General features: G+C 30.1%; 1 protein-coding gene across 5 annotated transcripts in view; it reads left to right on the top strand.

Annotated features, from left to right (window-relative positions):
• Positions 1 to 18,324, top strand: part of LOC127708371 (zinc finger MIZ domain-containing protein 1-like) — a 205,192-nt gene that overhangs the window by 103,689 nt on the left and 83,179 nt on the right. For all 5 annotated transcript variants that reach the window (XM_052213229.1, XM_052213231.1, XM_052213227.1 and 2 more), the window contains 2 exons: positions 9,424 to 9,634; positions 14,450 to 14,563. In XM_052213229.1, the coding sequence (XP_052069189.1) occupies positions 9,575 to 9,634; positions 14,450 to 14,563 (174 nt within the window). In that variant the 5' untranslated portion in view covers positions 9,424 to 9,574. The remainder of the gene's footprint in view (positions 1 to 9,423; positions 9,635 to 14,449; positions 14,564 to 18,324) is intronic.

Here is an 18,324-nt window from a genome sequence, read left to right as displayed (position 1 = left end):
TTGGTAGGGTTCTTGTTGCTCAGCCGTTAGTTTTCTATGTTGTGTTTGTGTACTGTTGTTTGTCTGTTGTTCTTTTTCTTTTTTAGCCATGGCGTTGTCAGTTTGTTTCCGACTTGTAAGTTTGAATGTCCCTTAGGTATCTTTCGCCTCTCTTTTTTATGCTTTATAAAGAACCATTGACTTGCTTAAGGATGACCTTTTACTTGAAAAAACAAATGGTCCTTGACCTTTCATTATTTAAATAAATTTGAATCCCTGAAAGATAAAGACATAACATTTGGTTGGGTTAAACTTATTTTCAAGGAACCCAAACCAGTGTTTAAATTTTCCATAGAAATCTATTTAGTTTAAAGAGGTATTTTGCAGAAATCTGGGGCTATTCAAAGGGATTTGCACTAATTCAGCAGGCCCTCTTGGAGAACTGTATTCTTCTGGGTATGGGCGGACATAAATTTTTAGGGCTGATCTATGTTTTTAGTTTTCTTTAGTCACAATAAAGACCTTTAAATGATACGAAAAGTTGTAAATATTGAAATTAAACATAACATCCTCTTCCTTCATGTCCATCTTTAGGTTAGCAGCTATTTGTAGTACTGCTACATTTCTTGGTAGGAAAACTGGTCTTATTTTTTGTGCTAAATCTCTCTTGTATACCTTTTTTAATTCATCATTTTATGATTGAAAACATAGAAAACATTGCTAAATGCCTATAAAATTACACGATTAATTAACAAGATTTATTAGATATGTGTAAAAATCATTAATAATGTTTATAAGATGTTGATTATGATATGGTAATTGCTTCATGATATATATCATAATTTGGATAACGGTAGACGTTCATAACTATATAAATTGTCACGTCAATTATTCCATCATACAAACTGTTGGAATTGATTATTTCGTCATATTGTTGGAAGAAAAACATCCCTCTGACGACACAGGTGAAAAGTGGGTGGTGGGGGTGATTATTAGATTGTTTCAGATTTCTAAATCCAGAATTTGTGGTAATATTATACTGTAATTTCAATTATTAAACAAGAATTGCAAAAAAGTATTGGAAAAAAAGCTTGATGTAATGAGACAAAGGTATAAATATTACTTTTAGTGGGAGAGATAAAATAAAATATCATGCAATTTATGACAAACTTGATATTTAAAGTTGTCAAAATTAAACTTTATATCAGTGAAAAAAGATATTGTAAAACAATGAAATATTAGATGTGATTGAAAAACAAATGTAAGTAATGACACGTGGATCTAAGATCCTGTTGATAACACTTGTAATGACCTTTTTATCTTTAGATTCTGACTGTGTCAAGAGACTTGAAAGAGCTCATAGAACTATAGCATTTATATGTATAGCATATAGATGATTTTTTAACCTTTAATTAAGAAGAAACTACTTTATAATTGGTTATGTTGTCAAGTTTTCTGAAAAGGGTAATCTTGACATGCTATAGAAAGACAGAATGATTTTTTCAAATTTGTTAAATAAGATAGCTCATCTTGTCTTAAGGGCCCTTCATCTATCATCTTTTGTCTTGCATAAACTTTTTTGAAATTTTTAAAATATTTTTTCCTGAATCCTCTTAGTAAAATTGAATTGTAGTAGGGTGAATCGTCCCTTGGTGTGAGTCTGCTAGAACTTCTAGTTATAGAATTATATCAAAAGATATTATCAACCAATATGGACACCATTTTTGTATGTAGATTTTTTAAAGCCATACTAAAATTCTAATTTAATTATACTAATGAAAGGATTTCTAAGAAGCAGTTTAGAAGAAAAAAAGATAAGCAGCTTAGTTTTAAAGCCATATTTTTGTTTCTGAAATACCATGATATTGGGTCACTGTTTATAGAAGTCTTGGGTGGTTTGGGTTCATTTTAATTAAGAAGTATGCCAAAGATGAGTTTTGTAATTTGTTTTTCCCTTCTGTTCTTATACTTGATGAGCAATTGAAGACTTGAATGAATTGATATATGCACATAATTTTTTTATGCTATAATTAATTGATATTGTTTTTAGTGTATTTTTTATCAGAATGATTGACAGGCAATACAACAATCAATTATGAATTTTATGAAATTTATTTGCCTCATGACAATACATTTTAATTACTTTCATATTGATATCTGAAAGTTTGTATTTGAATAAGGATACATTTGTTGACATCATAAAAATTAGCAATTTAAAGTGTTGATTTGCCACAAATGAAGCATGTTTTCACAGCTCTGTAAGCACCAACAGAGGGGGTCACTTGAGATGTTGTTTATCAGATAAATATGAACACATTACAATACCCACAGAAATTTGTATCATAGATTCCTTGTATACAACTGTAACTGTAATCAAACGTACATGATTTACTCAATTTCTTTTGTATGGAAATCTAAATAAATATAAAGGTATACATTTCAAGTTTGTATTTTTAAAGAGATGGTGGTTTGCTAAAGTGTTCATTGACACTACACCGATGAAATGCTTAGAGGTATGATAAGTATATAGTATAAGTTTAAAATCATTTATGACAAACGAATCTAACAAACATTATAATTTGTACTATTAAGGGGCAGGGGAGTTTAAAAATTTATGTTATATTTTTTTCATTATTAAAAAATGGGAAGGGTGTGAAGTGGGTAAATTATGATTTGTTCTGTTAAGGGTTACAGGAGTTTTAAAAATGATGTTTTTTTTTTTTTATTACAAAAAAAAAGTTTGAAAGGTGTGAAGTGGGTAAATTGTAAATAATCTAAAATCATCATTGAAATCATGGTATTGGCAAGAACCCAGCATAGAAAGGTTAATAGCAGTGGAATCGTCTGATAAGTATTTAATTGTGCGATCAATGTATAACTTATTGGTATGTGATCCATATTGAGAGTAAATTAAGAAAATCAGTATATAAGTGATCCATAGTAATTGTCAGGTTTATGTTCTATTAGATCCGTTAATATCTACAAGCTTATTTAATATGTGATTTTGCACTCACAACTACACTTACTAAATTAATTAGGTGGTTCAATTATGAGAGTTTTACACTTAGTTCTGCAGTGTCCAAAAAGTTTCAATATTTGGTTTGGGAAAAATGTTATGGTATTTAAGCTTAGTGACTATTTTAACATAAACATTAATAGAACGTGATGATTTCTATGGAAAAAATAACAAACTGAAGTTCTCTATTTTTCCCTCTTTCTTTCTCGATCTCAATATAAAAAAGTAATCTTTTCCTGCTGAATTGCAAAAAATGTACTTTCAGTAGAGGTAAAAGAAAATTCCATCATCATAAATTCTCTTTTTATGACACTTTTATTGATCTTTAAAAGAAGGGCAACTCCATTGTGCAGTGAGTACCTTCCTCAGTGTCACATCTTTAATTTTTATTTAAAATTTAAAAAAAAATCATCATCTGATAATACTCCAGGAAAAGAACAAAGTTTACAGTTCTCTAACGAGGGGTGCCACATGTGGAGCAGGATCTGCTTATCCTTCTGGAGCACTTGAGATCACCCCCTTTTTTTGTTGGGATTCGTGTTGCTCAGTCTATAGTTTTCTATGTTGTGTTTTGTGTACTGTTGGTCTTTTTTAGCCATGGCATTGTCAGTTTGTTTTTGACTTATGAGTTTGAATGTCCCTTTGGTATCTTTCGCCTCCCTTTTGTATTAGATTAAAGATTGAGCAAAACAAACCCCACCAAAATCAAGGTTGCTGTCTCCTTGATTAATCCCACTCTCCTTTTATTCATAATGAATAAATTTCTGAGAATACTTTTTTTTTAATTCAGTACCAACAAAATTTAACAATATTTCATATCTATAACTAAATAAGATAAAAATCAAAGGCTTGACTCTGTCAAGTTTATCAATAATCATATTCAGTTGAAATTCTGTAAAATGAGGTTGAAGGTCGAAAGGAGATCCATCAAAACCTGCAAAATTCTTAGTAAAAAATATCTTAATATAGCAATTGAACATAATAAGATGTCATTAATGTCATTTTTCTGCGATGACAAATATGAACCCATTTTATTCTTCCATTCTTTTCATGGTTGGAGAGTTTTCAAAAGGCACAAGTTCTTTATCTTATGACAATCCATATATAAAGGATATGACTTGTGAGAGTTATCTGATTACAACAAAGTTGTATAAAATTGAGTGAATAAACCTATCTATTACCCCTGGGTTTTTATATTATCATAACTTGTTTGTCACTTAATTGAAAACTAAATACACTAAAAATACTAGTTCATTTATCATACTATTTTGTCATTCTTAATAATCTAACAGTGACAATATAATTTTTACCGCCTTTTTTGCTTTATTGTAAGAGGAAACTGCAAAGTGGAAAAGTTTTAACTGTTTGTACTTTTCACACATGATCAATTGATAAAATTTTTCGGGAGGAACTGAGATGTTTTATAGCCATTGCTTGTCTAGCCATAAAGGTAACCAGGAAAAAGGTCAAGGATAAGGAGTACCAGTATTATAAGGCTCACTGAATCCCATTAATTCTACCAAGATATAACTCCTTGGAAAAGTCACTTTTTCAGTTAGAGTTTTTTTTATACGACCGCAAAAAATTCGCGTTCTTATATTGCTATCATGTTGATGTCGTCCGAAGACATTTGGTGTTCAGGCAATAACTTTAGTATAAGTGAATGGATCTCTATGAAATTTAATCACAAGGTTCAATAGCACAAAAGGAAGGTTGGGATTGATTTTGAGGGTTATGGTCCCAACTGTTTAGGAATTAGGGGTCAAAAAGTAGCCAAAAATGGTATTTTTCTAGTTTCCGGACAATAACTTGTGTATAAATGTATGGATCTCTATGAAATTGTACTACAATGTTCCATACCTCAAAGGGAAGGTTGGGATTGACTTTGGGGGTTATGGCCCAAACCGTACAGGAATAAGGGGCAAAAAAGGGGGGAAAACAAGGATTTTCTGGTTAATGGACAATTACTTAAGTATTAGTCTATGGATCTCTATGAAATTGAAACACAAGGTTCCATACCACAAAGGGAAGGTTGGGTTTGACTTTGGGGGTTATGGCTCAAACCGTTCAGGAATAAGGGGCAAAAAAAGGGGGGGGGATAAAGAAACAACAATATGGCAGGAGATACACACCAAACAGGTGTGTAAATTATTATATTTAGTTTGTAAACAGATTTACTAAGTATTGCGCAACAGCAAAGTATTGCACAACAGAAAGAAATCTTCAATTGAAAATAAATGCAAATCTTTTAACCAATTTCAATGAAGATTAATTTAAAGTCTTCAATTGTTGGAGGTTTTTACCAAATATTACTATATTGGATACTTGGACATTTTTAAATAGGTCTACATTGAGGTCAAAAGGGTCCAAAATTAGACTTTGTTAGATTCATCAAAAACTGAATTCTGGTGGTTCTATGATATGCTGAATCTAAATGTGCATTCAGATTTTTAATTTTGGGCCCTGTTTTCAAATTAGTCCATATTAAGGTCCAAAGGGTCCAAAATTAAACTTTGTTTGAACTCATGTTTTTTTTTATATATACTGAATCTAACAATGGAATTAGATTTCGGATATTGGACCATTAAGTAGATTAAATGTCCCATTTCAAATTTTTAAGTTATCTGACCACATTTATTCTGTGTCAAAAATCTATAATGTGTCAAATATTTAATCACTATCCAAATTCAGAGCTGTATCAAGCTTGAATATTGTGTCCATACTTGCCCCAACTGTTCAGAGTTCGACCTCTGCGGTCGTATCCAGCTGCTTCAGGCGGAGCACATTTTTCAAATTTCACCAAATATTAAAGAACATCTCTAATATGAATAAAATGTTGCAGCAGAGATTCCTTTGAGGTTTGACAAATCAATAAGAATGTTGTGTTTCTATTCTTTTTATATGTCACTGCATCAGTTATTACAGATTTATTTTACAGTTGAACATTTTTATGTGTCCACACTTCAGTATTGCTTTGTTTTTTGTTTTGTAGTATAGCACACAATATCTTCATGAAATTTTGTCCCAAAATTCCAATAGTACTGATGCTATATTGAGATATCAGATGATTATTTTTATTTTACATGACTTGATGAGGTCATCTTCAGTGATCAGTCTAGGACTTGTAAATTTGTAAGAAAAGCAATAATTACTCAACCCCAAATGTTTTCTCATTTATCACAGAAAAAGTGATATGTCAAACAATTTTATTAAAGTTTTGTGTAGAATGTCTTGAAATTCCATCAGCAAAGTTGGTTCTCTCTTTTGAAATATAAATAAAACAACTGTTTTATGCCCAAAAATTAACTGAGGGGTATATTTTTTACCCATTATCTGCCATTACGGCTTGCAAAATATATTTTTCTTTATGCAATCTGTATCAAGTTGATATTTTGGTAATTGAAAAGGTATATTGATGAGTTACAGGTGGTTGGTGATATGTTCTAGTGGACATACACTTATGGCACAATTATGGCCCTTGCCAGCATTGATAATTTGTGAGACTTCTTGAATAGTTCCTGTCACTGACAATCATACCATGTTTCATTAGTTTCATGCAAATGTTACTTTTATTTTTCTTTATATGAGGCACCCTTATGTATTTTGAATTGGTCTTTTTTTCTCGCTACTTAAATATCAATTAGTTGGAGGTTTAATGGCTGTTTGTTTCTTAGAGATATATAACAAATGAGCCAAAACTGATAGAAATTAAATATTGGAAACCTCAAATTGCATATTAGCAGTTGTAATTACATATGTAAGTAGATTTATGATTTTTCTTTTAAACTTTAAAGTTTTTTTTTGATAGCAGACTAATGTACTTCTTCTTTTCATAGTACTTAAATCTTATGTTATACAAGGTTTTCTGGTTTAAAGCATTGATTCTGACTTTGTAAAGAATGCTTAAGACATCCTTCTCTGTAATCACTTTGATAGGCTGCCAAAATCTTAATATAATTCAAAATTATGATGTTCTCGTTGTAAATTTTGCATAAAACATTCAATAAACTAAAAATATTTATAATAGTTTTATCAAATTTTCACCTGGTAACATTCCATTAACTAAGATGAATAGCAGTCATCCTTGATATTATAGTAAAATCATTTTATAATTTATATATAATTATATACAAAAATGTAATTAAATGTCGTGAAACATGATACATGTAACTTGTATGCTTTTATATTTTTTGTCAAAAACTAATTCTTTAAGTAAGTTTAAGTTTTTTTAAATTGCTGTTCTGAGCAGATTGTTACTGTTGAAAGCGTTGAGGTGAGAAGGGGATAGAGACTGCACTATAATATAGCCGATTAAATGTCATTCAACTGCATACTGCAAACCAACTCATTTTTAGCCAGCAATTTATTTTCATAACTCTTTCAGGAAGAAAAAAAATCGTGAACATGTAAAACTTTGATAATATCTTATTAAATATGAATACATTAATAAAGCTAGTTAATCATGAAAATGAATTGCCATGAATTCTGCAAGGAGGAGCTAAACATGAAAAGGTATGCAAAAAAATAAGTTGGGTTGCGGTTTATTGTATAGAAACAAAAATGACGTTTTCAGTTAAAATAATTTTGTAGGAGAAAAAATGATGAAAAAATTGAATATTTTTTAAAAAGTAGATTGAATCATTATGAAATATGTCAATATTGTATGGTTGAAAAGTAGCTACCCTAATAAAACAGTAAATAAACAAAATATTGTCATTTTATTCACCTTCTCCTTGTTTCAGCAGGTAAAACATCTGCCAGCCTCACCTGGTGTCTTTGTTTAATGTTAGGCCATCTGATTTAATACAAATAGTCTTATAATTGAAGAGTGAACTGGGGTCATCTTACGGCAAATGTCAAAAGAGATTTTATAGAAAAAATATAAATCATATTGTTGTCTGTGAAACTATCCACATAAATTGTTTGCTTTTTGGCTATCAATAGTTGGTATCTATATTGTCAAAATAAATTATAATCTCCCAAACAGGTGACAAGTTTACAAATGTTTTACTTGAATAGATATTTTGTGTTTAAATATTGGCGGTCAGTGTCTTGCTTCTTTAACATATGTACTTTATATTTTGTTTAATTTCTATTTCATTGTAAATAATAAATACTCAATAAGGAACCATATATATTTTTTTCATTTAAAGGCTAAAAAAAGCCAAATTACATTTAGGCCTTCAGTAAAATGTTGTATGAACTTTTTATTTGATTTGTTAGTCATTTTTTTTTAAATTTTGTGTAGTTTTGTTGTTTACTCTGGTTACATGTTAATGTCCTACTCATTTAACCAAAATTCAGGTTTTTAGATTGATCTCACAGAAATGAATTGTTAGACATAAGCATAAGGCAGATGGTCTAAAGAAGGGGGGGGGGATTGTCCATGAAGATTCATGGGAACGTTTTGTTTATAACCAGGGTAACCAAAGTTTTGTCTTTCCTTGACACGTATGATAGAAGAAAAAAAAAAGTTGGACAAATTGGAAAAATATTCAAGGTCAACATGATTCTTCCAGTATGTTAAAAATGTGTATTTGATGCTTGATGATAAAAGGCATAAATGAAAGAAAGGAAACCTGATCACTGTTCTATTTTGTGAACATGAAATAAATTGTTGCAGTATCAATTACTCAGAAGATCTATTTATTATATAATGATTTCTTGCAAGTGGGTATATAATTATAGTATCTTTAACAGTTACTGACAATCATGATGAACTCTCGGTGCACAACGTTTTTTGTGTGCAACAGCTATTCTCTTAACAAGCTAGACAAGATATCTTTACACTGATATGTATTATTTGTGGTATTTAGATGTATCTATTAATGATTGCCAAGGTCGTCTGAGGTGATGGTTGTTTATTGTGTAAATATTTTTTATCAGACAAATTATCTATGTTTTCTGTTTTCTTTCTCATTTTTCATTGAGAAAATAATTGAGTTGTGAGGTGTTGCCAAGTACTAAAATAATTGTTGCTGTTAGTAACTGTGTTACTCTGTTAAAGGTCATGGACATTGTAGCCTTGACCTTTCTGGGTTTTTTTTATAATTCATTTGAATTTTTTAAACATTCTACTTTACACTTGCATACAATTTTACAATTGGTTTTGTTTGGTCCTATATTTTTTTTTGTCAGAATTTTTATTTTCTTATATAAAACAGACACATTGGATCTATTTTAGTCTCCACATGTTGTTAGTGAATATAAAAGGGATATCAATTCAGTTACTACTTATGCAAATTGGCCTCAATTTTAGAGTTAATATATCATATATTACTTTTATGTCAGAGTAGATTTTGAATCTGCTTAGTATTTGTGTACCCCTCTCCAGGAGATATTGTGGAGTTATTGCCCTTGTTTGCACTTGTTGTATACATCAGGAAGTTGTAATGGTAACTTTAATCTGGTTACTTTTGTTATTTCAGACTACCAACCATGTAACCATATACATTTAAACCAGTACAATTAGAAAGGGAAATCCAGTTTTGACATTCATACCATTTATCTTCCACTATATATACCAATGTTTGAAGTCTACCCAATGTACCTGTGTGATCCACAGAAAAAGGGACCACCATGAATGAAATGGAAAGACATATTCAACAGACAATAGATAGACTTAGTTGTATTAAACAGGTATTAAAACATAGGAAATAGTACTATCACAATTTTAGATTTTCTACTAGGCACAATATTAGTTGAGACCTGACAATTTTAGAAATTGCAGATATAGTAGTATAAAACAAGAAGATAATGTGACTTTCCAATTGATAAAAAGGAAATCTAACATTTTTGTAACAATTCTTTTAAACTACCCTTAAGGCAATATGATTGATTGATTGGATTTTGCTCTGCACTACCTTAGCACAAAAGACTATATTCCAGCAATAGCTTGTTCGTATATTTTGATAAAAACAGGCAATATGAATAAATCTTGTCCCCAATCCATATTAAGAGTGTGTAACTTTTTTTTATTAAATGACACTATCACCATAACTACCAACCAACCAACCAACCAACATGGCTATTGTTACTATAAATAGAAGATATTTGATAGTGTTATCTGTTGTTCAGTACTAATGAACTAAATAAAATCTAGGAGCATATGGCTACTCCTTATACATTTCTTGTTAAATGATAATCTTATTTTGTTTACATCAAAAGATATCAATTAATGTTTTGTAGATCTTGGAGTTGAGTAATTATCTCCAATACTACATAAATAGGGTTCAACGACCTTCGTAAATAATCATTGTAAACAGCTTTGTTATTGGTAAACCTTCCTCAATTAATTTATTTCTTAATGTTTGTGTAAATTGTTGAGGATTTTTATAGAATGGTATTTTGATTTACAAAAAAATGTGATTTATAATATTTGATGAAAATGAAGATTTTGTGTAATTGTCAATGACCATGGGACACAATTTTGCAATTCCTGAAAATGGAAATTATTTAAAACAATATATATTAAGTTTTCGTCCATTAACAAATGTTGATCGATATGACAAATTTTGAAAAAATAAATGACTTGAATATATATATTAAGTATTAAAGTAACTTAACCCTGTACCTACACTATTCATATATCATCTAAATTCCAATATTGTTTGGCAATGTTCATATGATAAAGTTTAATAACATGCTTTCATTGATACCCTTTTGGAATGCATATAATGCAACATATAAAAATTCATATTTTTCAATTATTCATTTTGTACATTCCATGATTCTTTCTATTATTAGCAGATTAGATAAGCAGCATACAAAACATAAGACCTCTAGCATTCCTTTGCCTTAAAACCAATCTGTTGGATAATTTCATATATACCTTTGAAGTATGAAGCTCTTTTTTAATGAATTCTAAGTGAGATGATATGTGCTCCAAAAAGAATCCTTATTTCGAAAATATGTGGAGGTCTTAATGGACGATGTCAGTGGTTCTCTCTGGTCATTCTGTCTTCCTCTACCAATAAAAACTGACCACTAAGAGATAGCTAATAGTGCTGAAAGTGGCATTAAACACCAAACAATCAATCAAGAATGTGGCATTTGTGTCCTATCTGACTCCTATTTAGAAATCGTTTTTGAGTCAAGAAGTAAAAGGCCATGTTGTATAAAGTTATGGAGAATGACAATGATTCCCTATAGAAATTACGATGGTGACCCCAACAGTGATCTAACATGACCTTCACTGTCTGTTTCCCTGTGAGAACTATGACCCATTGCTATCAACCATGCTGCTGTTACTAAGACTAGAAAATCGGACAAATAATTATGAATAATTAGGGAAATGTTGATTGATACAAAAGTTTGGACAAATGATACTGTACATTTAAGATTGCTTATTAGAATAATGTTGATAACTACACTGTTTTTAATGACTGCCACCATTTAAAAAATAGTGAAAAAAAATAAAGAACATTTGAAAAATTGACAAAATGGTCAATTTTTACCACTCTTGGTAAAAAATAAACCACTTGTGATCTCCTTTAAAGAATTATGGTTATAATCTTAAACACCCATCAAACATGGTGTCACCATTGAGCATCAATTAAACTTTTGACAAAAAAATCAATATGAATTTTTGAAAAAATCCCATAAAAGCAAAGTTGCAACTAATATTTAGAGAAATAATTGCACTATGACCTATGTGTATTTCTTTTTACTAAATTTTAGTTTTTGTACTCATTCTATGCCATTGATGACACATAGCTCACTATATATGTTGGGCATATTATTGTACAAAACACTTTCTAAGTCTCAATTTCATGTTGGCATTAATTGCTTTAAATTTGAAAAACATTGCTACCACACCCTTCACGTTTCTTTGTTTTTTAAAAGCATAATTAATTCCAATCTTGAGTAAATGATTTACTGATAAACAAGTACAAAGAAATATATATCACTGACATATTTTCATAATAATCTTTTGATATGAAATTACCAATAACAGCTTGCTGTAGGAAAAAAAACTGCATTTTCTTTGCATCTGCAGGATAAGATAATTTTAATTCCTTACAAAATGCTGTTAAATCCATCAAAAACGATTAATTTATGGTGCATATCTGTTTGCCAAACTAAATTAGATTTAACTTCTGGCTTTAACCAAAGATAAAAATATACTAAATAAAAATTCCTATTGTTTATGAAGTATAAGAAAAGATTTTTGCCAATTAGTTTTTTTTAAATGCTGTTGTGTACTTTTCTCTGAAGAAAAAAAGTTGGGATTCATATAGCATGAACTAGATCATTAGATGGAAATGATATCATTTGCAATGTAAAATATTTGTGGAAAGGTTTGTTTAAAGTTATAATGATTAAACACATCTGGAAACAATCTCTTTATCTTGGCTAACAAATTAATGAAGTAGTCTACATGAGTTACTCCCCTTCATATAATTCTGGTCTGAATAGCAAAAAAATTGTCAAATTAAACAATCAATTTTATCTGTCAATTTGAAAAATCTGATACACTGTTTTAAAATTGAAAAAAAATGTAATCAATTTTAAATGATTTCATATAATTTAACATAGAAAAACGTCATGCTAGACAAAAAGGTCAATACATATATTATTGAAAGAAAAGGTAACATTTTAGTACATTCAGGTCAAGGTTTATAAATCAGATAGTTAAGACAACTAATTTAGGAACAATAGAAATAATCATTTAAAACAGTAGAACATTTTGGAGGCATTTGATCACCTAGTATATGCACATACTCATAGTGTTAAAATTAAGAAATTTACTTCAACTTTTTGTATCTGCTTAAAGAAAAAAATAGGAAATTTACTTCAACTTTTTGTATCTGCTTAAAGAATGATATTTTTACAATGTATAGTTGTTAGAACAGAAAATATTTGCACTGTAATGTTGTCTTTCTGTTTAGTATTGTTATAAGTCATCAAGTTTAAATTGAGATGAATATGTTGAAATATTGACCCTCCTAATTACACATTGATGTCTTAACAGGCAGTTGGGTAAACATTAAGGTATGTTTTAACACCTGAGCTAGAGGAGATACTACACTTTATAAAACTAAACTATTTTCTTAGTTTACTTATCTGTTATCACTTTCTTGTAACAATTTAACTGTGGAATATCTATTACCAATAATCTTTTTTTCCTGGCATTCCCCAGAATTTCGGTTCTGTGGTAGAATTGTTTTGTATAAATATATCACTGATAATATCAACTTATGAAGAAGGTAAGAGAATTAACAGGAATGGTCTGTTTTTGTTGTAGTACATCAATCATGCTTCATTAATTGTATTCTCTATGCTATAGATTTTGACGGCAATAGCCATTTATTTGCTACTATAAGGATGTCAAAAGTTCAATATACAATATACTGCCAATATGTGCTGGTCAAATAGTTGTAAGGTTAGATAGTACAGGTAAAACATTAGGCTACTGAGAGGATATTTATCAAATGGCTTAACCAAAGAATCATCTTGTTAACTTATTTGTACTGGTTGCATTGGGTTTTTTTTTGTAATTTGTTTAGTGCTGCGAGTCTTGATTGAGTTGCATAAATATATTAAATCTGCAGAGACTCAATATGATTTAGCTCCATTTGTTATGACTATATTTTTTCAAGTCTCAATAATTAAACAAAATGACTTCATTATTTGATTGATTGATTATTGGTGATTAACGCCACTTTCAGCACTATTTGCTATATGATGGCGATGATTGATTGTTGGTGATTAACGCCACTTTCAGCACTATTTGCTATATGATGGCGATAATTGTTTGTTGGTGATTAACGTCACTTTCAGCACTATTTGCTATATAATGGCGATCACTTATTATTGGTAGAGGAAGCCAGAGAGAACTACAGATCTTTATCAGGAAGACTAACTAGACAATCAATATTGAAGTCCAATACATCTGCCATGTGCAGGGTTGGAACTCACAACCTTTGACAGTGTTGACATATCAGTCATACAGTAGACAAACTATTTAGAATTCTCCACCACCGAGGCTCCTAATTGTTTAAATAGTTTAGATGTCTTTTTGTTTTTGTGTTGATGGGTCTCATTAACTTGTATCTCACATCTCCTTTCATTCAGTTTGGCTTTGTAACAATTTTTTTCAAGTTCATTTCATTCAAAATTCATCATTCAGGAGACATTGATAAAATATAGAAAGAAAGGAAATGAAAAAAGCCTCTCAACTAGTCATACACCCTGAAGAAAAAAAGATAACAGATTTTTGCAAAACATACTCTCTTTGTGAATTTTAAAATCTCAAAAGGAATGTTATGCCCTGTCTATGATAGTAAGGGGCATTATGATTTGTAGTCTGTGTATGTATCAGTTGTTTACCCAGAACCAGGTTTATGCTGTTCAGTGAACATGAAAATGAGATTTTGCAAGTGGGACATGTTGCCAATGGACACATATTCTTTTTTTATATAAATGACTTAGATTGTATATTTTCTGTTTCAGCATTTGTCTTCACCTTCAGGGTTTCAGAACGCAGCACGTGAGCTACTTGAGTGGTGCTCAGACTTAAGAGCTTTCCAGCCTCCTTTTGAAGGCAGTCTAATTAGCTGTTTAACAGTAAGTTATTTGTGACAGTGTCATTATGTAGTAGATATAGTGTTTAGTTTTATTTCTTTTATATGTATCCTCCTTTGTTTTTTTTTTTTGCTTTAAATATGTTTGTGATGTAGTACTTTGGGTATCTTTTTCCAGATTAAAGAAAAATCTGTTTCAGACTTAAATTCAAAGAATAGGTCAAGTTTATCAACTTACAAAAGTAACAGGAGTCAGTAGTCAAAGAATAGAAATGAAATTAAAGATAGGTTTATTAAGCAATAGGTCTATGTATTTCAAAACTAATAAATGAGTTTACATGAAAAACTTTGAAATTAGAATATTTTATCATTTGCAGAAAACAGTTCTTGCTCAAAAGTGCAAAATTTTATGTTTTTCTTTTGTTAGTGTGAAAGAAAATATACAATTAAATGACTTTTATTTATCAAATTTCACCTTGAAGTATCATTATTTGAAATTAAAGTTAATTTTCTATTCACAGTTTAGTGGTAATTTATATTGACTGTATCATATATTGGCTATGTAATAGTATATTGTAGCCATAAACCATGTACACATCTTAACAGATTCTTAACAAAGCAAAAATTTTCTGTAACGGTTTACAAAAAGAAAGAAAATTGAAGTTAAAATGTTCTGTCACCCTTCAATATTTTATCTTGTATTAAGTTAAGTGTAAGAAGGCATTTAAATCGTGATGTAAGAGGGAGTCGCAGCGGGATATCATGTAATACAATAAACAGTCACAATTGTCGGAGGAAAATTTTTTAATGCGTTCTTAAATGACAAAAGTGTAAAAAATGTTAAAGATTTTTAAATCTAATTTAGTTAAAATGTCTATTTCTCGCTTTGAAAAAAAATTATGATTCCGACAAATTGTTCTCAGCAGCCCCTCGTTTGAAACCCTCTTAAAATCAGTGGTAATCAAACAATGCTTAAAAGATAAGTCATTTTAAGGTAGATTTAAACCTAATGATTACTCTTCATGTATTTTAAACTTGAAAGTCTCCAACGTGCAAAATGAATCAAAAGGTGTTACATCGGAGTTTACCTATTGACGTAAATTACTTAAATGTTTCGTCATGAATCTCTAATAATCAAAAGTTTAATAGATTTATTGGGGATGTGTTGCTTGTAATGGAAGGAATTTATAGAACACACCTATTACAAATCTCTATTTACCTGTGACAAATAACGATTTTCTTGTTCATTACATAACTGTTTACATCACCTGCAGAGGACTTTTTTGTTACATCTCTGCAGCAGTTATTGGGAAGTGAAGCAATTAATTTGAAGTCATAGAATCATAATGATCTAACACTTCGCCATTTTTTGTACCCAAGCTCCAATGGAGGGGTAAAGTTGTTAACCAATTCCTGCCAGCATACTTTCTTCTATCTGTCTATCTACCTCTAACTTCTGTTGGATTTTTCTCAGCAACTAAAGATTGTTGATACTTCATGTTTGTTACGATTTTTTATCTGGATAAGCTGTTTGGTATGACAGGTTTTCTGATCCCTTGCCTGTCTTCTTCCTGTTTGTTGCATAAATACAAATAAAAGTAGATGTGGGGTATTCCTCAATGAGACAGCAACCTGATGACACACAAAAACCAAAAAAGAAAAATGTTTAGAGGACAATATATGGTTTTCAACAGTAGATTACTATACCATATGTCACAAGCTTTAAATTTCTGGAAAGAGCCTTGGTGGCCAAGTGGTTTAAGTATTTTATGTACAGTTATCACTAGCCTGTCAACACGGAGTGACAATCGTGGCAAGTGTATTCAATCTATCTTAATTGACTAGGATTGCCAGTTTTCCTACTGAATGTCAGTGATTCTCTCCGGAAACTCCACCAATAAAAACTTGCTGCCACGATAAAGCCAAAAGTGGTGTTAAACACCTAGAATCAATCTAAATTCCTAGAAAAATTGTTAAAAATTAAACAACTGGTTGTTGAAACTGCTTGAGAAATTTGATAATAGGAAAATTTAGATTTACCACTTGTAAATTCAACTTTGCACATTGCATAAGACTTTTCCAATGGAAATTTTGCAGATGCTTTATTTTAAATATTTGCAGAATGATAATTTAACAATCATGCCCTGATAAGTTTCTTTATCACTACAAAATTCCCCATGAGGAGAGATGATCTGCATAAATAGGTACTATATCTTGTTTTAGTAATAAATGACAATTTTAAAATAATTAATTTAATTACTTTAATTAATGATGACAAGATATTAAAATATTTTATTCATAAATTATACCAGTTATTACCTGAAATTCTGTCACAAAAACACTTCATTTGAAAAAGCATTGCTTTATTATTAAATCCAATATTGTTTCTACTGCTTCACCTTCAAATATTGATAGGTTTTGTCATCATTTAGGATATTTCTGTATGAAATATTAATCAAAACATTCTGCCTTCTAACTGAACAAAAATCAATTTCTCTATGTTTGCTGAGCTCTGTCAAATAACTATCTGAAGTGTTGGGTAATTGTGCTCAATTATATTATCTGCCTCATTTGGTTCAAATGTCTGATTATACAGGAAGGTTCTTTTTACTTCTTTATGTAATTATATTATATAATAGATTGCTGATATTTAGGAACAATCTCACATGTTTCCTTTATGAAATTTAAAAGGACACATGATGGTTAAAGGATTGTGACAAAATAATGTTATTTCAATAAAACTATAACCTATTATGGACCAAGCCTTATATTTGAAAATCTGGGCAAGTTCTATTAAAAGCAGAGTAGGAGTTACTCTAAAACAGAATGCATTCTGTTCTTTAAATGTCATTTGTCAATTTCATGAAATTAACATTCAATTCTCTCTATCAATGGCATTATCTCAAAAAAACCTGATCAATATCATTCTTACGCTTAATTTCATGTAAGATCAGAGAATCATTTTAATTCTGAAGGCAAACAAAAGTGTAAAAGGTTGCAAAGTGTGCTAATGTCATAGTTATATAGACATTGAGTCACAGAAATGTCTGGTCATTTAGATTTTTTTAATGTTCAGCAGCTTGCTTATTTGATTCATTTCTTCTTATATTTCTCATAATGATAAAAAAATTATTCATAAACCTGAAATTACCCTTCAGTCTAATTAAGGTTGTTAAATTTCTAAAATAGGGTCAAAGTTAGTTTGAAGCTTCTGGTTTTTTCTGTGATTGTTGCCATTTTGACATTTATGAAGGAAATGGGTAAGGAGTCGTTTCAAGAGGGGGAATAGGACAACACTATTAAGAAGTTACAGCTGATGCTTAAAAATGCAAGGCTCATGTCACTTAAGTGTTGTTCACCTGATTGATTGTTGGTTGCTTAATATCTAATGGCAAATAAGTCATGCATATTCAGAACAACCCTATGTTTTGCTTGAAATTGTAATTGACCAGGGCTGTATTCTTTCTGGGTTTTTTTTCTATTCTATAGATCAAATGTTATTAGATGTCAGTCCACAAAATACTATACAGAAAACTAAAGACTGAGCATGATGGCCCTCTAAACAACCATGAGACCTGCTCTTTTTAATTTAGATATCAAAAATTTGATTGATTGATTATTGTCTGTTTTATGTCCAGTGGCAAATATTTCTTGAATGTTCAGGACAATAAAAAATATGATGGTATAACATATAAACTAATACTTGATTATTTATATGAATGAAAGTAAGTATAGGTTAAACATCAATGAGACAGCAACCCAACGACACAAAAAGACCAAAAGACCAGTGATTTACTGTTTGTT

The sequence above is a fragment of the Mytilus californianus genome, unplaced genomic scaffold (genome assembly GCF_021869535.1).
Source record: "Mytilus californianus isolate M0D057914Y unplaced genomic scaffold, xbMytCali1.0.p SCAF_7, whole genome shotgun sequence".
NCBI lineage: Eukaryota > Metazoa > Mollusca > Bivalvia > Mytilida > Mytilidae > Mytilus > Mytilus californianus.
This window is presented reverse-complemented; position numbering and strand designations above follow the sequence as displayed.